At 38.5% G+C, this 21891-nt stretch overlaps 2 protein-coding genes and 1 pseudogene across 2 annotated transcripts; all 3 read right to left on the minus strand.

Moving 5' to 3' along the window:
- Positions 1–1071: 1071 nt before the first annotated feature.
- On the minus strand, positions 1072–1998 carry LOC109554211 (olfactory receptor 8B3-like). Its single transcript, XM_019954530.2, has one exon. It carries the CDS (start codon positions 1996–1998, stop codon positions 1072–1074), a length of 927 nt encoding a protein of 308 aa, XP_019810089.2.
- Positions 1999–7069: 5071 nt separating this feature from the next.
- On the minus strand, positions 7070–8002 carry LOC109554049 (olfactory receptor 8B3-like). Its single transcript, XM_019954353.2, has one exon. It carries the CDS (start codon positions 8000–8002, stop codon positions 7070–7072), a length of 933 nt encoding a protein of 310 aa, XP_019809912.2.
- A 7470-nt stretch (positions 8003–15472) lies between these two features.
- Positions 15473–16416, minus strand: LOC139180717 (olfactory receptor 8B3-like; annotated as a pseudogene).
- Between the last annotated feature and the right edge of the window lie 5475 nt (positions 16417–21891).

Below are 21891 nucleotides of genomic sequence, written 5' to 3' on the forward strand. Positions count from 1 at the left end.
TGAAAATACCTGCAAATGTTCAATTTTTTTTTTCTTAATTTTTTGGAAGAAATAATATCCTTACTTAAGCCAGTCATCTCCCTAGCATCCAGGTCCATAAGGCCTCTGATTTCCCAACAATGACAAGAACAAAATAATTATTTTCATAAACTAAAAACAACACTAAAAATAAATACCCACTCTGAGAAAAATTCATGTACCACCCAGGTACAAAGCACAGTCAAATTTTATATTAGAATATTTTCTTCTTTTCCATGTTTACTGAAACAAAAATAATGAGATAAAGTAGAAGCAAGTATACCGAGAATAGCAGACTTTAAATCATAATACTGAATTTAGTCTAGAAGTTTTCATTAAAAGATATGCAACTGTAAATAAAGCAACAACTACTCTGAGTTATACTTTCCCATCCAGGCAGTGTATGTTTATAATCTGTTATGTGCAGGACTAGCTGTGAAAAAGTAAGAAAAATCTTTGTCAAGAAAGCAAAATGTGCGTTACTAACAAAAGCAAAATTGTTTATATTGAACAATCATTATGTAACCTTATATGTCAGGGATTAAATGAAATATATTCTTGCCCAAGGAAGACTGGAAGGAAGAGAAGAGAAAACATTGTCTGATTCCTGCTTCCAATGGCAGATGTCAGATAAGACAACCGTAAAGACACCACATCAACCTATTGTTCCCCAATTTGATCATCAGTAGACCAGTCTTCTATTTCAACAGGGAAAAAAGTTCAAGATGATAAAAAAAAAACAGATTTAATACATTTTTCTGAAGAGTATTAATAAATGGGAGAAAATGAGAAAAGGAAATTGTGCTAGTGGTAAGAAAAGAGAGACGGGTTCTTTTTTTTTTTCCAGTCCAGGTTCGATGCACGATACTGGATGCTTGGGGCTGGTGCACTGAGAGACCGATTCTTAAAAAGTGGAAATAAATTGTGAGATGATTCAGATACCCTTCCACACGGTGAAAAAGAAATAAGAAGATTGTCAATAAAGTTACTATGATTAAACACAGAAACTTTCCTGTGCCCAACTGCACGGGCAGATACTCTATCTATTCAAAATTATCTCCTACTCAGGGTTTTTCTCAGAGCAGTTTTCACATCTTTGTTTCTCAAACTATAGATTAAAGGGTTCATCACAGAAACCACATTGGTGTAAAAGACAGAAGAGATTTTTTCCTCATCCATAGACCCAGCAGCAGATGGTTTGAGATACATAAATGCACTTGATCCAAAGAACAGAGAAATAGCAATGATGTGGGAACTGCAGGTGCTGAGGGCTTTAGACCTGCCCTCTGTGGACTTGATGTGGAGGATGTTGGTGAGGATGAGACAATAGGAGACAAAGATTGTGAAACTGGGCACAATGATGTTGATGCCCACCACAATGAAAACTACAAGCTCATTGACATAGGTACTTGTGCAGGAGAGCTGGAGCAAAGGGTGGACATCACAGAAATAATGGTTGATGGTGTTTGCATCACAGAAGGTCAGTCTCAGCATGCATCCAGTGTGAGCCATGGCACCAGAAAATGCCATCAAGTAGGAACCAAGCATAAGGCTGGAACACACTTTAGGGGACATGGTAGCATTATATAAGAGTGGCTTACAGATGGCCACATAGCGGTCATAGGCCATTGATGTCAGCACATAGATTTCAGAAATGACAAAGAAACAGAAGAAGTAGAGCTGAGCCATGCACCCCATGTAAGAAATAATATTCTTCTTTGATGTGAAGTTAATCAGCATTTTGGGTGTAAACACAGAAGAATAACAGAGATCTATGAAGGACAAATTAAAGAGGAAAAAGTACATGGGAGTATGCAGATGTGAATTCAGTGCAATTAGGATTATCAATCCCAAATTTCCTAGCACAGTGACTATATATATTCCTAGAAACAGGAAGAACAGAGGGAGTTGAAGATCAGGTCGGTCTGTTAATCCCAACAGAATGAATTCAGTCATGAAAGAGTTATTTCCAGGAGCCATTCTTCTCTAAGGGAATCTATGGATAGAAGAGAAAAGGGTTCCATTAGAGAACAACCCAGCCCTTCCACAGTGTCTCACCTATAAAAGAGCTCAGTTGTTTTTCTTGTTTAGTCACTAAGTTGTGTCCAGCTCTTTTGGGACCCCATGGACTGTAGCCCACAAGTTTCCTCTGTCCATGGAATTTCCCAGGCAAGAATACTGGAGTGGATTGCCATTTCATTTACCAGGTGTTCTTCCCAACCCAGGGATAGAACCACATCTGCATTAGCAGGAGTGTTCTTTACCACTGAGCCCCAGGGAAGCCCAGCACAAGAGTATACACACTGGGAATGTCTGAGACTGTACCAGCCTTGTCACATAGAATCTGACTTTACCATTATCACGATACAGAGTGATGTGAACGTGCCCTTTCTTAGAGCTGTTATAAGCTAAATATAGAAAAGTACATTACAAACAGTCTACAGAGGGAAAGCCAGTCCTGTCATATGCAAGCATTCCTGCTGGAAAATCCAAGGGGAAGAGAGATGGAGTAGGATACAATTGTCCTATTGTCATCTCTACATTTCCTCATTTGAACTCTTCCCTCACCGCTATAACTGGAGGCAGTGATCCTAGCAACCTGGCACTGGCTTCTAATGCAGGTTAGCTGTGATGTGATCCCAATCAAAAACATGCTTTCTAATCCAAAATGAAGGGCCCAGAATCTATGAGTTAAGTTACTCGACTTGTCACAGAGTAAAAAGCCATAAAGGTAGAAGAGTGAGAGTTGCACCTATTTAAAAGAAACTTCCTGACTGATATGTCCTTTGAGCCCCCTTCTGTCTCTGAACAGTCTCTGACCCCTCTCCAACAGACTCATCCATTAGCTTCACTTGACTCCCAGAACTACACAGAAGGAGAAACAATGGACCCTGGATTTTCATCTCAGAACAAGGAATAAGTATTGTAAATGGAATTCGGCATGTAAGATGAATTCAGAAACCCACCCTCCTTAGGGCAGAAAACCTCGGGGCTGGCTCCCTTATCATTAGTCCTCACCTTGTTGGTACTGGAAATGTAATGTCAGGTTCTTGAGGCTTGATTCCTTTGACTCTAAAATGAGACAGCATTGACGTATACCCTCAAAAACTTTATGAACTACCATAATTTCTGTTTATTTTCAGTCCCCTCAACAAGTAGAGGAAAATAAAGCATTTTGTTATCACACTCACAACTTGATTAAACACAGAAGATTTAATATGAGTGTGGTGATGTCATGCACATGGTTTAAAACAGACTAGAGGTTTGCTCCAACAATTCCCCAGGGAGCAGATCGTATGAAAAAAAAAAAAGAAGAAGGAATGTATATACATGGTTCATTATCTGCCTTTAGGTCCTTAGGGACTCACTCTTTTAACCATTTTCACTTTACTCTAGGGACTGAACATCCCTCAGGTGGATCAAAGTAAAATCCCGTCTCCCTCATTATCTTCACATCCGAAGGGAAAGCTACTCCATTTCCTCATTCCCTGTTTTGTCCGTTTCTTAAGTGAATGAGTTTTCTCCAAGGTCCTACTTTCAAGTTTCCTTATTTCTTTATCTAATTTTTTTCAAATGTTGAAATAACTCATTTCAGTTCTCTATGTAGGGTATCTCTGAAATAATTTCCAACACTCTATGTCCCTTCTATGGGGACTTCCCTCATAGCTCAGTCGGTAAAGAGTCTGCCTGCAATGCAGAAGACTCTGGAGAAGGGAATGGTAACTCACTTCAGTATTCTTGCCTGGAGAATGCCATGGACTACAGTCTATAACGTTGCAAGAGTCAGACACGACTAAGCATGCAGCACAGATGGCCCTTCTATATTTTATATCTTTAATAAACACCTGAAATTTCTGTCTCTCCTGTTGGGTCAATTTCTGGAAAATTTCAGTAACTGAAGTTTTCTTATCATAGAAAATAGTAGGAGCTATTGAGCAAGACTGTTGTGAATCTTGCTTTCCTTATTCCACCATTACAAACTATAACACTTGTGTTATTTAGTTGCTCAGTCATTTTTTCTGCAATATTCTGACAGAATGACATCTAATATGAAAGAGCATTTACTTTTTCTAAAAATGAAATAAATTTAACTTCTATTTTGAGGTTTCTCAAATGGAAGACTTGTGAGCGCTGTAACACAATTTTGGCACCTCAAATAGTGGTAAAATGCAGAACAGATTGCATGCACTTCTGCAGTGCGTGTAACAGTTCCCAAATAGTGTAATTATTATTTACTTCTTTAGATACACTTCTTTATCAATAAGGAAGACGAGCTTATAAAAAGGGATAATATGTAAAAGAGAAAAATATCTAACTAGGTCAACTATTTTGTATACCTATAGACCTTGGCATGTGAAAATTATATATGTTTGTATTGAGATCAGGGGCTGTGGTATGAGTGGTCATTTAAAACCATAAGTCAAGAATATAGCAAGGAGGAAAAAAAAAATGTAAGTCAATGCTGAACATCTAAAAATGCAAACAAGCAAACATACCAGTGTTGCTAAATTCACAATATCTAACTTTTGAAATAAGATTAGAAAACATGTAAAATCAAAAATGTTATTAAACTTACCTTTAAAAGTGTTGAAATTGTCACAATTAAGGTTTATGAATTTTAGACTATTTTCCATATTTTCTCAAAAAAAAAAAAAAAGAAATACAATAACCTATTCCAGAAAACACATTATTACAACTTGATTTATCCACCAAATATTTCTTTCAAATTATCATAGTTCTAACTGCAAATTGATTTATGGTTTTATACCTTAAATTCATAAGGAAGTAGCATATAGAAGGCAACCAAAGCAGGAGTGATTTTATTGTGCCAAGTTTACACCAAAGGAATGGAGATTTGTGAGTTTAGCTTTTTTTAATATCAAAAGTTTCTGTTTTTATCCTATCCAGATAAATCCCATGATCTCTATAATATTTCTAGGGCTGTCCAGAAAAAGGAGGAGACTAATAAATATAGATTTAGTTTTCTATCATATTTTCTAGATTCCTTCTAATTTGAGCTTTAATTACTACTCACCATTTTATGTCATGAAAAATAGTCTTATTTGTACCTGTTTTTCCCCAGTTCTGATCATAGCTTATTCAACTTTGTTCACCTAATTCTACTACTGTATGGCCACTGTGTACTATAAGTTTAGAAAAAACTTTATGGACTGGATATATTTATTTCACCAAATGGAACGGAATAAACTTCCAAACTAAAATGCAGGGCCCAAGCCCCACAACCACGCTCCACAGGGAACGTCTTATTTATTGTGTTTGTTGATGCCCAGCCTCAGGAGAGGCTTCTGGGCTCCTTTCTCTCTCATGTCCTGTTCTCTGAATTGCAAACACTTGCAAGCATTCCAAATCTATTTTGTTTTTTTTAAATTTTGTAAAAGAAGGAACGTTCTTACTTGACCAATCATCTCCCCAGTATACTGGCCCAAGAGGTATTATCTTTTCAATAAATAACTATAACAAAAAACGCCCTGACAAACTCTTCTTAAAAAAATAAAATAAAAGAGCAATACTCACCCTGAAAGAAATTCATGTACCACTGTGAAACAAAGCACAGTCAGCTTACAAGCTAGATAGTTTTTTCTGTGCCATGTTTATTTAAACAAAATTAATGAAATAAAATAGAAGCAAAGGATACTAAGGAGATTAGAAACTTGAAATCTGAACCCTAAATTTATTCTAGATTTTTTCATTAAAAACATATATGAATGTAAATAAATCATTGACTACTCTGAGCTTTATTGCACTGTCCATATAATAAATATATTTTGACAAACCGTTGTGTGCAGGTAAAAAAAAATACTTTGTCAAAGGAAGTATAATGCAGTGTTTAAAGATGCAAAGTGTGTTATACTTAACAGTGTCCTGAGATCTTCTACTTCAGGAATTAAAGGTGTTATAATCTGGGGTCCCAAAGCATCAGACAAGACTGAGTGACTGACCCGAACTGAACTGAGTCTTGCTAAATGAAGCCTGGAAAGATGGAAAGAGGAGAAATTCTGAGATTTATGCTTCCAATGGCAATTGGCAGATAAGACATCCCCAGTGACATTACATCACATTAATGTTCCCTGATTTGATCATTTGATGGCCATCTTATATTTTCAGAGGGAAAGGGAAGTTCAAACTAATGGAGAAAAATGTTTTCTAGAAAACGATATAATAAACAAATAAAATGTATTATAACAAATAGTAACCTGTGCAAGCTCATTCACTAAGTCATATGTGTTTGTGACCTCATAGACAGTAGCCCTCTAGGGTCCTTTGTCCATGGGATGTCCCAAGCAGGAATGCAGGAGTGGGTTGCTGTTTCCTCCTCCAGAGGATCTTCCTGACCCAGGGATTGAAAATACATCTCCTGCAATCTCAGGCATATTCTTTACCAATGAGCCAACTGGGAAGCCCATAAATAGTAAGTTCAGTTCAGTTTAGTCACTCAGTCATGTCGGACTCTTTGCAACCCCAGGGACTGCAGCATGCCAGGCTTCCTTGTCCATCACTAAGTCCTGGAGTTTACTCAAACTCATGTCCATTAAGTCGGTGATGCCACCCAACCATCTCATCCTCTGTCATCCCCGTCTTCTCCCACTTTCAATCTTTCCCAACATCAGGGTCTTTTTGAATGAGTCAGCTCTTTGCATCAGGTGGCCATAAGTATTGGAGTTTCAGCTTCAACATTAGTCCTTCCAATGAAAACTCAGGACTGATCTCCTTTAGGATGGACTGGTTGGATCTCCTTGCAATCCAAGGGACTCTCAAGAGTCTTCTCCAACACCACAGTTATAAATAGCAAATAAGATAGTACATTTCTTTTTAATAGTACTAATAAATCAAAATGTGTGAGAAAAGGAAATTATGCAAATGATGAATAAGGAGAGAAGTGCTCCTGTATGATAAGTATAAATAAGTTGTCTCAAATTTCTTCAATATGATAAAAATGAAATAGCATAAGAAGATGGTAATAAAATTATTATAATTGAAAAGAGAATCCTCCTATACTTTGAATATCTGCACAAAAAGACACTGTTTCTAATCAAAACTGAATTCCACTTACAGTTTTTCTCAGAGCTGTTTTCACATCTTTATTTCTAAAACTGTAGATTAAGGGGTTCATCATAGCAACCACATTGGTGTAAAAGACAAAAGAGATTCTTCTATCATCCATAGACCCAGCAGAAGATGGTTTGAGATACATAAATGACATTGACCCAAAGAACAGAGAAACAGCAATTATGTGAGAACTGCAGGTGCTTAGGGCTTTGGACCTGCCTTCTGTGGAGCTGATATGAAAGATGTTGGAGAAAATGAGACCATAAGAGACAAAGATGGCAATACTGGGCACAATTATATTGATGCCTGCCACAAAGAAAACTACAAGCTCATTGATGAAGGTACTTGTGCAGGAGAGCTGGAGCAGAGGGAGGATGTCACAGAAATAATGGTTGATGGTGTTTGCATCACAGAAGGTCAGTCTCAGTATGCATCCAGTGTGAGCCATGGCACCAGAAAATGCCATCAAGTAGGAACCAAGCATAAGGCTGGAACACACTTTAGGGGACATCACAACATTATACAAGAGTGGGTTACAGATGGCCACATAGCGGTCATAGGCCATTGATGTCAGCACATAGATTTCAGAAATGACAAAGAAACAGAAGAAGTAGAGCTGAGCCATGCACCCCATGTAAGAAATAATATTCTTCTTTGGTAAGAAGTTAATCAGCATTTTGGGTGTAAACACAGAAGAATAACAGAGGTCTATGAAGGACAAGTTAAAGAGGAAAAAGTACATGGGAGTGTATAGATGTGAATTTAGCAAAATTAAGATTATCAAACCCAAATTCCCCATCACAGTGACTGCATACATTCCTAGGAACAGGAAGAACAAGGGGAGCTGGAGATCTGGTTGGTCTGTTAATCCCATCAAAATGAATTGAGTCACAAAAGACCCATTTCCAGGAGCCATTCTTCTCTAAAGGAATCTGTGGATAGAAGAAAGGGTCCATTAGAGAACAACTCAGTTCATTCAGTGTCCCATTCTACAAAACAGAATACACACTGCAAACGCCTGACACTATCCTGACCTGGTCCCATACAGTCTGCCTTTTCCATTATCAGGATATAGAGTGATGTGGACTCTCTTAACTAGAGTTTTTATAAGCTAAATTTAGCAAAGGATATCACAATCACACTAGAGAGGGAAGGCAAGAGCTGCCATATGCAAATGTACCTTCTGGAAAAACCCAGGGAAAAGAAGGATGGACAAGAATGCAACTCTTCCACTCTCTTCTTAACATTCCCTCATTCCTGTGAACTCTTCTCTCACCAGTACAACTGGAGGCAGCGACCCTAGCAACCTAGCACTGGCTTCTCATGCAGATAGACCTTATGTGGCAGGAACCAAGAACACTGTTTCTAAACCAAGATGAGGGGACTCGAGTCTAGGAGAATTGTTACCAACCTTGTCACAGAGTAAAAATCATAAAGGAAGAAGAGTGAGAGATCTACCTATTTAGAGGAAACTTCCTGACTGATATGTCTTTGAGCCCCTCTAATATTCTCTGACTCCTCTCCAATAGATGCTTCCAGTAGTTTTATTTGAGTCTCAGCTGCACAAAATGAGAAAGAATGGACATATAATATAGGTCCCTGGACTTTGATCACAAAACAAGGAATAAGTATTGTAAATTAAACTCAGAAACTCACCCAACCTGTATCTTAAAACTGCGGGACTGTCTCCCTTACCTTATGTCTTTACTTTGTTGATTCTGAAAATGTTATTTCACATTCTCCAGGCTTGATCCATTTGATTTAGGGGAGAGAAGCTAGACATTAATTCACCTATGCTCTGGAAGCATTCTGAGCTTCTATAATTTCTGATATTTTCAGTGTTCTCATGTGACAGAAGAAAGATAATCCTTTCATTATCATCCCTGCTACTTGATTAGACACAGATTTAATGTGAGTGTAATGATGTAATGCACTTACTGAAAAACAGGTTAGAAGCTTGCTTGGTCTCCTCCGCAGGGTGTAGATTATATGTACAATATGAAATAAGGAAATTATGGATCCTGGTTCTTGATCTGTCTTTAGCTTCTTAGGGACTCGTTCTTAGTCATTTTTGCTTTACTCTGGGGACTGTACATCCCTCAGGTAGATCCAAAGTGAATTCCCATCTCCTCATTATCTACACCTCTGAGGGGAAAGCTACTACATTGTCAAATTCCCTCTTTATTCACATTTACTAAATGGACATATTTCCAGAAAAGACCTACTTTCAGGTTTATTTCTTTACCTGAATACATCAAATGTTGCAGCAACTCATTACAGTTGTTCTCTTTCTGAGATGTCTGTGAAAAAATATGCAATATAGTATATCCCTTCTATAGTTTATACTTTTAACATATTCCTGAAATTTCTACCAGACTCTCCTGCTGCCTAATTTTCTGTAACATTTCAGTAACTGAAGTTGTCAATTCTTCTCATCATAGAAAAGTGTATAGTTATAGAGTTAGAGTGCTGTGAATCCTACCTTCCTTCTTCCACTTTTACACACTATAACACTTTGGACCAGTTATTGAATCTCTTGGTTCTCCTATGTAAAATAAGGAATGTAAAAATAGCTTCTCTTTCATTAAGATGTTGTGTTAATCAAATGAAAAAAAAAAAAAAAAAAAACAACTAAGTAAAATGGTTGGACCTGTATTGGCATATGAGAGTCAATAAACGTCAGCTGTTATTACTAATTTTCTCATAAATTTCAGTAGATTCTCTTTCATAATACTCATTAGACTTTTCCTCTTTATTTTATGCTTTTCTATAAACTGTATATTCTATAAGGATACACATTTATTCTATCTTGTTAACTATTTGGATCCTGAAACTAAGAACAATGCCAAGTACACAGAAAGAATTCAAAGAATACTTCTGAAACTCATTTCTGTCTAAGAGCTTCTGGAATACATTCAAAACTTCTCTTATGCTAAACCACAACATCTACAACCACAATGACCTGCACCCACCTGTCCCCAGCCACCACACAACTTCTGGCTTTATGATTAAACTGAACCAGTGTAATGGTGAGCTATTGAGGCTCCTAACGATTATGTTTACATTTTGCCACATATTCACTCTTATTTGGTCATGAATAATGCTGCTAGAATAAAGTTTGAAATCCGCAGCTGTCTCCCTCCGTAGTTCAAGAACTTTCAGTGCTTCTCCACTACCCACTTGGAAATTGAAGCAATGTGGTAAAAACATAATTCTCAAAACTATGATTAAGGCTTGGTTAAAATTAAAGAAGAAACTGAGTCAGAGTTAACTTTGACGAGAAGCCATGAAAGTACCATTCTAATTGATCAAAGTATCTTGTACACTTTAAATATGGTACAAAACTTTAACTTTCTCAAAAACATAAAAAAGAAAGTAGGAGAATGTTTACTTTTCAAAGACCACTCAACTGTCTTGGGAGATTCAACCCATTTTAGAAATATATGTGTTTTTGTGTGAAAAATAAACCTACATGGGTCTATCTTCAAACATACTACTTATATTGAGTTGAAGGAGGAAGAAGAATATCATTCTATGATAATAGAGTGTTCTCTTATTGATGGAAAAGCATCAGATACTCAAAAATATGCCTTCAAAATGCCCCCCAAAAAGAGGTCATCCACAAACTAAATAATGACTTGTGCAGCTACCACAATTATATAATTTGTTTGTTTTTAGTGGGGCAAAATTTAAAATGGAGATGGAAGAAACTGCTAAATACTGAATTTCTGATGAATGAAAATTAAAAACATGCCATGTGAAATTTAAAATGCAGGCTTCTTTGAAACATCTTCTTAGCTCTCTAGCTCTTGTTTAGAGTCTTCCCAATATATTGTATAATATTTAAAATTACTAGTCTAGCTAAATTATTTAAGAAAATGTATATTCATGATGCAACCTTTTGGAAAAGAATCCAATTTCACACCAATTTAGAAAAAGCTCCGTCCTGGTTGATGGGCATAGGTGAAACCCAGGGCTTACAAGTTTGACTCTAAGATTGAACACCTTCAGAAGAACTGTAACTTTCCTCAAAACCTGTCGGTGCCAATCACATAACTCAAGAAAGGAAGAAATACAAGGATATCAAACCGGTCAACCCTAAAGGAACTCAGTCCTGAATTTTCACTGGGAGGACTGATGCTAAAGCTGAAGCTCCAACACTTTGGCCACCTGATGAGAAGAAATTAGTCATTAGAAAAGACGCTGATTCTGGGAAAGACTGAAGGCAGGAGCAGAAGGGGACAACAGAGGATGTGAGGTTGGATGGCATCACTGAATCGATGCACATGATTTTAAACAAGCTCCCGGAGTTGGTGATGGGCAGGGAAGCTTGGTGTGCTGCAGCCCACGGGATCACAAAGAGTCAGACACAACTGAGTGACTGAACTGAGCATTTAAGATATTCTGGCTTGATTACCCCTCTACTTAAAAGAAGTGATGAATATTATTAAAAATATCTTAGGAAATGATTACAGCATCACTGATAACAGCATATTGAAGATTTTTAAAGTAGCACATCTTTGCTTTCAAAAAATAATCTAACATTCTTGTCATAACTCGCTTTATTCTCCAAATATTTCTTCCACATTGTTATTATTCTCACAGCTGTAATTTGATGTTTCTGTACCTAAAATTCCACATGAATGTAGCACACAGAAGCCAACAAAACCAGAAATAATCTACTTGTTCAAAGGTCATCTAGTCCCGTTGGTTTAACATTTTAAATCATAAAAAACTTAAGCTTTCATCTGATATATAGAAATTCTGTGATCTAATAGTATCTAGGTTCTTGCACAAGGAGTGAGTCTGTAGGTCTGTTTCATTATCCAACAGTTTTTTGGGTAAATTACTTCTTCCTTTCTTAATGCAATTAGTCCTCATGATTTATCCCCTGTAACTGATGCCTTCTCTCTATTCACTTCCCCAAATGAAATCACAGCTCTTCCACTTTCATTCTACAAAACACTAACCAAGTGTGCTCATTATGCAAATAGTTTTATAAAAGATTTATGAATAGTGAAATATGCAAAACAGGAAACAGTTTCAGAGTGAAAGTGAAAGTTACTCAGTCATGTCTGATTCTTTGTGACCCCAGGGACTATACAGTGCATGGAATTCTCCAGGCCAGAATTGTGGAGTGTGTTCCCTACTCCAGGGTATCTTCCCAACCCAGGGATCAACCCAGATCTCCTGCATTGCACACAGATTCTTCTTTTTTTTTTTTTTTCTGTTTAGTTTTTTTAATTTTTCTTTTTTACTTTACTACCAACTCAGCCACAAGAGAAGCCTGAGTCTCTAAATCTCATGACCACATCCCACACTGGGACATCTTATTTATTGACCATAAATAAATATGGTCAATATTTTTGAACAATACTCAAAATTTATTGAGTCCTGACATAATTACACATTTCTGAGCATCCTTACTTCTCATGTCCTGCTCTCTGAAGTACAAACACTTGCAAGCACTCCAAATTCAGGTTTTTAATTTTGCAAAAATAGTAATTTCCCGTTTTGAGCAAATCATCTCTATAATATATGAGCTTAAAAGGCTTTCTGACAACAACAGCAAAAGACAATCAAACTGTTTTGCTAAAAAGAAAAGAAAGTAATACCGAGTTTGAGAAAAATTCATATGTCATTCTGAGACAGAGGAGAGTCAACTTTAAATCAGGAATGCTTTCTTATATTTCATGCTCACTGAAATAGAATAACATAATCAAGAGTATGTAGAATATACTGAAGAATAATACAAAGTCAGAATGATAACAAGTTAGTTTACAATTTTTCTTTTTTTTTAATTATTTTATTTTATTTTTTAACTTTACAATATTGTATTGGTTTTGCCATATATCAACATGAATCTGCCACAGGTATACACATGTTCCCCATCCTGAACCCTCCTCCCTCCTCCCTCCCCGTACCACCCCTCTGGGTCGTCCCAGTGCCCAGCCCCAAGCATCCTGTATCGTGCATCAGCAGATGAATGGATAAGAAAGCTGTGGTACATATACACAATGGAGTGTTACTCAGCCATTAAAAAGAATACATTTGAATCAGTTCTAATGAGGTGGATGAAACTGGAGACTATTATACAGAGTGAAGTAAGCCAGAAAGAAAAACACCAACACAGTATACTAACACATATATATGGAATTTAGAAAGATGGTAACAATAACCCTGTATACGGGACAGCAAAAGAGACACAGATGTATAGAACAATCTTTTGGACTCGGTGGGAGAGGGAGAGGGTGGGATGATTTGGGAGAATGGCATTGAAACATGTACAATTTTTCTTTCTAAAGCTGTGTGACTTTAAATAAATCATTATCCAGTCTTGGCTTCACTTTCCCACCCATGCAAAACATGAATTTTGATGATTGGCTATGTGTCAATTTGACTTACAAAGGTGAAAAATAAACTCTTTGCCAAAAGAAGCTTAACACTCAATGTTTACAGATGGGAAATGGTTATCCTTGAGACTCTTAGAATCAACAATCTAAAGAAGTATTTCAGTTCAGTCGCTCAGTCATGTCCAACTCTTTGTGATCCCATGAATTGCAGCACACCAGGCCTTCCTGTCCATCACCAAATCCCGGAGTTCACTCAGACTCACATCCATCGAGTCAGTGATGCCATCCAGCCATCTCCTCCTCTGTTGTCCCCTTCTCCTCCTGCCCCCGATCCCTCCCAGCATCAGAGTCTTTTCCAATGAGTCAACTCTTTGCATGAGGTGGCCAAAGTACTGGAGTTTCAGCTTTAGCATCATTCCTTCCAAAGAAATCCCAGGGCTGATCGCCTTCAGAATGGACTGGTTGGATCTCCTTGCAGTCCAAGGGACTCTCAAGAGCCTTCTACAACACCACAGTTCAAAAACATCAATTCTTTGGCACTCAGCTTTCTTCACAGTCCAACTCTCACATCCATACATGACCCCTGGAAAAACCATAGCCTTGACTAGATGGACCTTTGTTGGCAAAGTAATGTCTCTGCTTTTGAATATGCTATCTAGGTTGGTCATAACTTTCCTTCCAAGGAGTAAGCGTCTTTTAATTTCATGGCTGCAGTCACCATCTGCAGTGATTTTGGAGCCCCCCCAAAAATAACATATTTAAAGAGGGTATATTATTGCCATGTGAAATATGGAAGATAAGAGTAGAAAGAGTATCTTATTTGTCATTCTTATTGCAAACTGATAAATAAAAAAAAACCCTAGTGATATGTTTTCAATCTAGTGTTATGTAATTCTTTATTTGGAGACTATTCTTTTCCCAGTGTAAAAATAAATTCAAAATGATAATGAAAAGAGATAATATATTCACTGCTAAGTCACTTCAGTCGTGTCTGACTCTGTGCGACCCCATAGACAGCAGCCCACCAGGCTCTCCTGTCCCTGAGATTCTCCAGGCAAGAACACTGGAATGAGTTGCCATTTCCTTCTCCAATTCATGAAAGTGAAAGTGAAGTCGCTTAGTCATGTCCAACTTTTAGCAACCCCATGGACTGCAGCCTGCCAGGCTCCTCCACCCATGGGATTTTTCAGGCAAGAGTACTGGAGTGGGGTGCCATTGCCTTATCCTAATATATTCACTATTTAATATTATTACTATTCAAGAAAAACAGATTATATGTATTTTGAAAACAGTGAGATAAATATATAAAAATGGAAATAAATTATTCAAACAGGACTCAAATTTCTTTTAATATAAATTTATTTAATTGGAGGCTAATTACTTTACAGTATTGTATTGGTTTTGCCATACATCAACATGAATCTGCCACAGGTATACTCATTTTCCAATCTGAACCCCCCTCCCACCTTCCCTCCCCATACCATCCCTCTGGGTCATCCCAGTGCACCAGCCCCAAGCATCCAGTATAATGCATCAAACCTGGACTGGTGATTCATTTCATATGTGATACTATACATGTTTCAATGCCATTCTCCCAAATCATCCCACCCTCTCCCTCTCCTACTGAATCCAAAAGACTGTTCTATACATCTGTGTCTCTTTTGCTGTCCCGTATACCGGGTTATTGTTACCATCTTTCTAAATTCCATATATATGTTAGTATACTATATTGGTGTTTTTCTTTCTGGCTTACTTCACTCTGTATAATAGGCTCCAGTTTCATCCACATCATTAGAACTGATTCAAATGTATTCTTTTTAATGGCTGAGTAACACTCCATTGTGTATATGTACCACAGCTTTCTTATCCATTCATCTGCTGATGGACATCTAGGTTGCTTCCATGTCCTGGCTCAAATTTCTTTAAGATACTAGGTAAAAAAAGATAATAAAAAATATGGCGAGAAGGTTGTCACTAAAATTAAACACTCAACATCTCACTGTCCTATAATTCATGCACACAGACAGTTCTAATCAAATCTGTCTCTTACTTAGGGTTTTTCTCAGAGTAAGTTTAACATATTTGTTCCTCAGGCTATCAATTAATGGGTCCATCATGGGAATCATATTGGTATAAAAGACAGAAGAGATTTTCCCTTCATCCATAGACACAGCAGAAGGTGGTTTGAGATACATAAATACCCCTAATCCAAAGAAGCGAGAAACAGCAAAGACGTGCCAACTGCAGGTGCTGAAGGCTTTGGACCTGCCCTCTTTGGAGCTAATGTAGAAGATGCTGGTGAGGATGAGACCATAAGAAACAAAGATGGTGAGACTCGGCACAATGATATTGCTGCCTCCCACAATGAACACTTCCAGCTCACTGACATAGGCACTTGTAGAGGAGATCCTGAGCAGAGAGAGGATGTCACAGAAATAATGGTTGATGGTGTTTGCAATCATAGAAGGTCAGTCTCAGCATGCATCCAGTGTGAGCCATGGCACCAGAAAATGCCATCAAGTAGGAACCAAGCATAAGGCTGGAACACACTTTAGGGGACATAACAACATTATACAAAAGTGGGTTACAGATGGCCACATAGCAGTCATAGGCCATTGATGTTAGCACATAGCATTCAGAGATGACAAAAAACCAGAAGTAGTAGAGCTGGGTCATGCATCCCATGTAAGAAATAATATTCTTCTTTGATAAAAAAAAAAAAAAAGTTAATCAGTATTTTGGATATAAATACAGAAGAATAACAGAGGTTTGTGAAAGACAAATTAAACAGGAAGAAGTACTTGGGGGTGTGTAGGTGTGAATTCAGTGCAATTAGGATTATAAATCCCAAATTTCCCAGCACAGTGACCAGGTACATTCCTAGGAACAGGAAGAATAGAGGGAGTTGGAGATCTGATTGGTTTGTTAATCCCAACAGAATCAATTTGGTCACAAAATAGCCATTTCCAGGAGCCATTCCTCTCTAAGGTGATCTGTGAGCACAGAAGAAAAAGGTTACATAGAGAACAATGACTCAATTTTCACACAGTATCTCCTCTCACAAGTGTGGTGTTTGGGCTGGGGATATCTGAGAGTAACCCAACGTGGACTCACAGAATTGTCTTACCTACTATCTCATGGAACTGTGTTACCATTATGAAATGGAATTTTTACTTTTTTCGCTTCTGGTGTGATCACTAACCTAGAGAAAGACATCCTGAAATGCAAAGTCAAGTGGGCCTTAGGAAGCATGACTACAAACAAAGCTAGTAGAGGTGATGGAATTCAGTTGAGCTATTTTAAATCCCAAAAGATGATGTTCTGAAAGTGCTTCACTCAATATGTCAGCAAATTTGTAAACCTCAGCAGTGGCCACAGGACTGGGAAATGTCAGTTTTCATTCCAATCCCAAAGAAAGGCAATGCCAAATAATGTTCAAACTACTGTGCAATTGCACTCATCTCACAGGTTAGCAAAGTAATGCTTAAAATTCTCCAAGCCAGGCTTCAACAATATGTGAACCACAAACTTCCAGATGTTCAAGCAGAGATCAGAAAAGTCAGAGGAAGCAGAGATCAAATTGCCAACATCCGCTGGATCATCATAAAAGGAAGAGAGTTCCAGAAAAACATATACTTTGCTTTATTGACCAAGCCAAATCCTTTGACTGGGTGGATCACAACAAACATGGAAAAATTCTTCAAGAGATGGGAATACCAGACCACCTGCCCTGCCTCTTGAGAACTCTGTATGCAGGTCCAGAAGCAACAGTTAGAACTGGACATGGGACGACAGGCTGGTTTTAAATAGGGAAAGGAGTGTGTCAAGGCTATATATTGTCACCCTGTTTATGTAACTTATATGCAGAGTACATCATGAGAAACGCTGGGATGGATGAAGCACAAGCTGGAATAAAGATTTCCGAGAGAAATCTCAATAACCTTCAGATATGCACATGGCACCACCCTTATGGCAGAAAGCGAAGAAGAGCTAAACAACCTCTTGATGAAAGTGAAAGATGAGACTGAAAAAGTTGGCTTGAAGCTCAACATTCAGAAAACTAAGATCGTGGCATCTGGTTCCACCACTTCACGTCAAATAGATGGGGAGACAGTGGAAACTGTGAGAGACTTTATTTTTTTGGACTCCAAAATCACTGCAGGTGGTGACCGCAGTAATGAAATTAAAAGATGCTTGCTCCTTGGAAGAAAAGTTATGACCTACTTAGACAGCATATTAAAAAGCAGAGACATTACTTCACTGACAAAGGTCTGTCTAGTCAAAGCTATCGTTTTTCCAGTAGTCATGTATGGATGTGAGAGTTGGACTATAAAGAAAGCTGAGTGTTGAATAATTGATGCTTTTGAACTGTGGTGTTGGAGAAGACTCTTGAGGGTCCCTTGAACTTCAAGGAGATCCAAGCAGTCCGTCCTAAATGAAATAACTCCTGAATATTCATTGGAGGGATTGATGCTGAAGCTGATACTCCAATATCAGCTACCTGATGCCAAGAAGTGACTCACTGGAAAAGACCCTGATGCTGGGAAAGATTGAAGGCAGGAGGAGAAGGGAATGACAGGATGAGATGGCTGGATGGCATCACGGACTCAATGGATATGAGTTTGAGTAAACTCTGGGAGCTGGTGATGGACAGGGAGGCCTGGTGTGCTGCAGTCCATGGGGTCACTAAGAATGACTGAACTGAACTGAACTGGGTCTTTGTAAACTAAGTAGGAAGAGTATCAAAATTTAGCTTACAGAAGGAAGGAAACCACTGCCCAGTGCAGACTTGACTGCTTGGGGAAAAAAACAAAGAATGGATAAAGGAGGGGTTTGGACCAGGATTGACTCACTCTTCCCACATCTCAATATTTCTCCATTCACTTGAAGTCTCCCCTCACCAGTAAGACTGTAGGCAGAGACCTAGAACTTAGGTGCTGGTCTCTAAAGCAGATTAAACCTGGTGAGGTGAGAACAAAGAAAATTGCTTAACTAAAACTAAATGGCCAGAGTCTATGAGAGGTTAACTCTTCACCCCACATCACGGAGTAAAAGCTGTAACTATAGATGAGTGAGACTTCCATCCATGGAGAGGGGACTTACTGACTGTCTAGTGAATACTTTTAGGCCCATAGTATCTCTGAGCATTCACTGATTCCTGCATTGAATAAGTTTGTGTGAGTCTCAGGATGCAAAATTGGGAAATAAATTGTCATATCTTAGATCCTTGGACTTCCATTTCAAACAAAAAGGACACGAATAAACGGAATTCAGAAACTCACCTTCCTTTCTCCAGAAAACCCCAGGGCTTTCTTATCATTGATTTTACCTTCTGGTCTTGGTAGGGAATTTCAGGTTCTGAAGTTTGGTTCCATTGATTCTAAGAGAATGCAGCCAACATGTATGATCTGATTTGACTTCAAAATCTTTTCGAAATATAGATCACAATTTCCGTTTATGCCTTTCAGTCCACTCAAGCAGCAGAGAAAAATAAACATTCTTCATTATTATTATTTTCGTTACTTGGTAAGTCACAGAAGACTTAGTGTAATATAATGCACAAGAGAAGACTCTACACATGGAAATCACCAGATGGTCAACACCAAAATCAGATTGATTATATTCTTTGCAGCCAAAGATGGAGAACCTTATACAGTCAGCAAAAACATGACCGGGAGCTGACTGTGGCTCAGATCATGAACTCTTTATTGCCAAATTCAGACTTAAATTGAGGAAAGTAGGGAAAACCACTAGACCATACAGGTATGACCAAAATCAAATCCCTTATGATTATACAGTGGAAGTGAGAAATAGATTTAAGGGCCTAGATCTGATAGATAGAGTGCCTGATGAACTATGGAATGAGGTTTGTGACATTGTACAGGAGACAGAGATCAAGAACATCCCCATGGAAAGAAATGCAAAAAAGCAAAATGGCTGTCTGGGGAAGCCTTATAAATAGCTGTGAAAGGAAGAGAAGCAAAAAGCAAAGGAGAAAGGAAAGATGTAAGCATCTGAATGCAGAGTTCCAAAGAATAGCAAGAAGAGATAAGAAAGCCTTCTTCAGCGATCAATACAAAGAAATAGAGGGAAACAATAGAATGGGAAAGACTAGAGATCTCTTCAAGAAAATTAGAGATACCAAGGGAATATTTCATGCAAAGATGGGCTTGATAAAGAACAGAAATGGTATGGATCTAACACAAGCAGAAGATATTAAGAGGTGGCAAGAGTACACAGAAAAACTGTACAAAAATGATCATCATGACCCAGATAATCATGATGGTGGGATCACTGACCTAGAGCCAGACATTCTGGAATGTGAAGTCAAGTGGGCCTTAGAAAGCATCACCATGAGCAAACCTAGTAGAGGTGATGGAATTCCGGTTGAGCTATTCCAAATCCTGAAAGATGATGCTGTGAAAGTGCTGTACTCAATATGCCAACAAATTTGGAAAACTCAGCAGTGGCCACAGGACTGGAAAAGGTCAGTTCTTATTCCAATCCCAAAGAAAGGCAAGGCAAAGAATACTCAAACTACTGCACAATTGCACTCATCTCACACGCTAGTAAAGTAATGCTCAAAATTCTCCAAGCCAGGCTTCAGCAATACATGAACTGTGAACTTCCAGATGTTCAAGCTGGTTTTAGAAAAGGCAGAGGAACCAAAGATCAAATTGCCAACATCCGCTGGATCATGGAAAAAGCAAGAGAGTTCCAGAAAAACATCTATTTCTGCTTTATTGACTATGCCAAAGCCTTTGACTGTGTAGATCACAATAAACTGGAAAATTCTGATAGAGATAGGAATACCAGACCACCGGACCTGCCTCTTGAGAATCCTATATGCAGGTCAGGAAGCAACAGTTAGAACTGGACCTGGAACACCAGACTGGTTCCAAATAGGAAAAGGGGTATGTCAAGGCTGTATACTGTCACCCTGCTTATTTAACTTATATACAGAGTGCATCATGAGAAACGCTTGGCTGGAAGAAGCACAAGCGGGAATTAATATTGCTGGGAGAAATGTCAGTAACCTCAGATATGCAGACGACACCACCCTTATGGCAGAAAATGAAGAGGAACTAAAAAACCTCTTGATGAAGTGAAAGAGGAGAGTGAAATGGTTGGCTTAAAGCTCAACATTCAGAAAACGAAGATCATGGATCTGGTCCCATCACTTCATGGGAAATAGATGGGGAAACAGTGGAAATAGTGTCAGACTTTATTTTTGGGGGCTCCAAAATCACTGCAGATGGTGACTGCAACCATGAAATTAAAAGACGCTTACTCCTTGGAAGGAAAGTTATGACCAACCTAGATAGCATATTCAAAAGCAGAGATATTACTTTGCCAACAATGGTCCGTCTAGTCAAGGCTATGGTTTTTCCAGTGGTCATGTATGGATGTGAGAGTTGGACTGTGAAGAAAGCTGAGCACTGAAGAATTGATGCTTTTGAGCTGTGGTGTTGGAGAAGACTCTTGAGAGTCCTTGGACTGCAAGGAGATCCAACCAGTCCATTCTAAAGGAGATCAGCCCTGGGTGTTCTTTGGAAGGAATGATGCTAAAGCTGAAACTCCAGTACTTTGGCCACCTCATGCAAAGAGTTGACTCATTGGAAAAGACTCTGATACTGGGTGGGATTGGGGGCAGGAGGAAAAGGGGACGACAGAGGATGAGATAGCTAGATGGCATCACTGACTCGATGGACCTAAGTTTGAGTGAACTCCAGGAGTTGGTGATAGACAGGGAGGCCTGGCATGCTGCAATTCATGGAGTTGCAAAGAGTTGGACATGACTGAGCGACTGAACTGAACTGATAATGCATTCAGTTATAAACGTGACAGAAGCTTGCTCAGTCTTTCCCTAGGAAAAGAGTCCACATATAATAGGGACCTGGAGAATTGCATTTACATCCTGTATCTTAATCTGTCCTTAGTCCCTTAGAGATTCAATAGTTTACTCAAGTTTTCCATTCACTCTGGGATTCCCCAGAGAAGAGCCAGACCTCCCATTTTCTGTTTATTTAGATTACAGTAATGAAGAGGAAGCCCTAGTCTCTTTTTTTTACTAAAGAAACAGCTGATGCAAATACAGCTAATACGGCCAATATGTAAGAAGTTCAGAAACTTGTTAAGAAAATCTTTCACCTAGTTCATGCATGAAGCCAGACATTGAAGCTGGGTGTAAAAAAATTGTGTTTCTGGACAATAAGATTCAGAAATGAGTCCTAGCAAATCAGTGCTGGTGCTGTGCTTACTGGCTCAGTCTTAGCCAACTCTCTGAGACCCCAAGGACTGTAACCCACCTGGCTCCTCTGTGCATAGGGATTCTCCAGGGAAGAATATTGAAGTGGGTGGCCAGGCCCTCCTCCAAGGGATCTTCTCAATTCAGGGATCGAACACATGTGCATAGTAGATGGATTCTTTACCATCTGAGAAACCAGGGAAG

The sequence above is a fragment of the Bos indicus genome, chromosome 29, assembly GCF_029378745.1.
Source record: "Bos indicus isolate NIAB-ARS_2022 breed Sahiwal x Tharparkar chromosome 29, NIAB-ARS_B.indTharparkar_mat_pri_1.0, whole genome shotgun sequence".
NCBI classification, from domain to species: Eukaryota; Metazoa; Chordata; class Mammalia; order Artiodactyla; family Bovidae; genus Bos; species Bos indicus.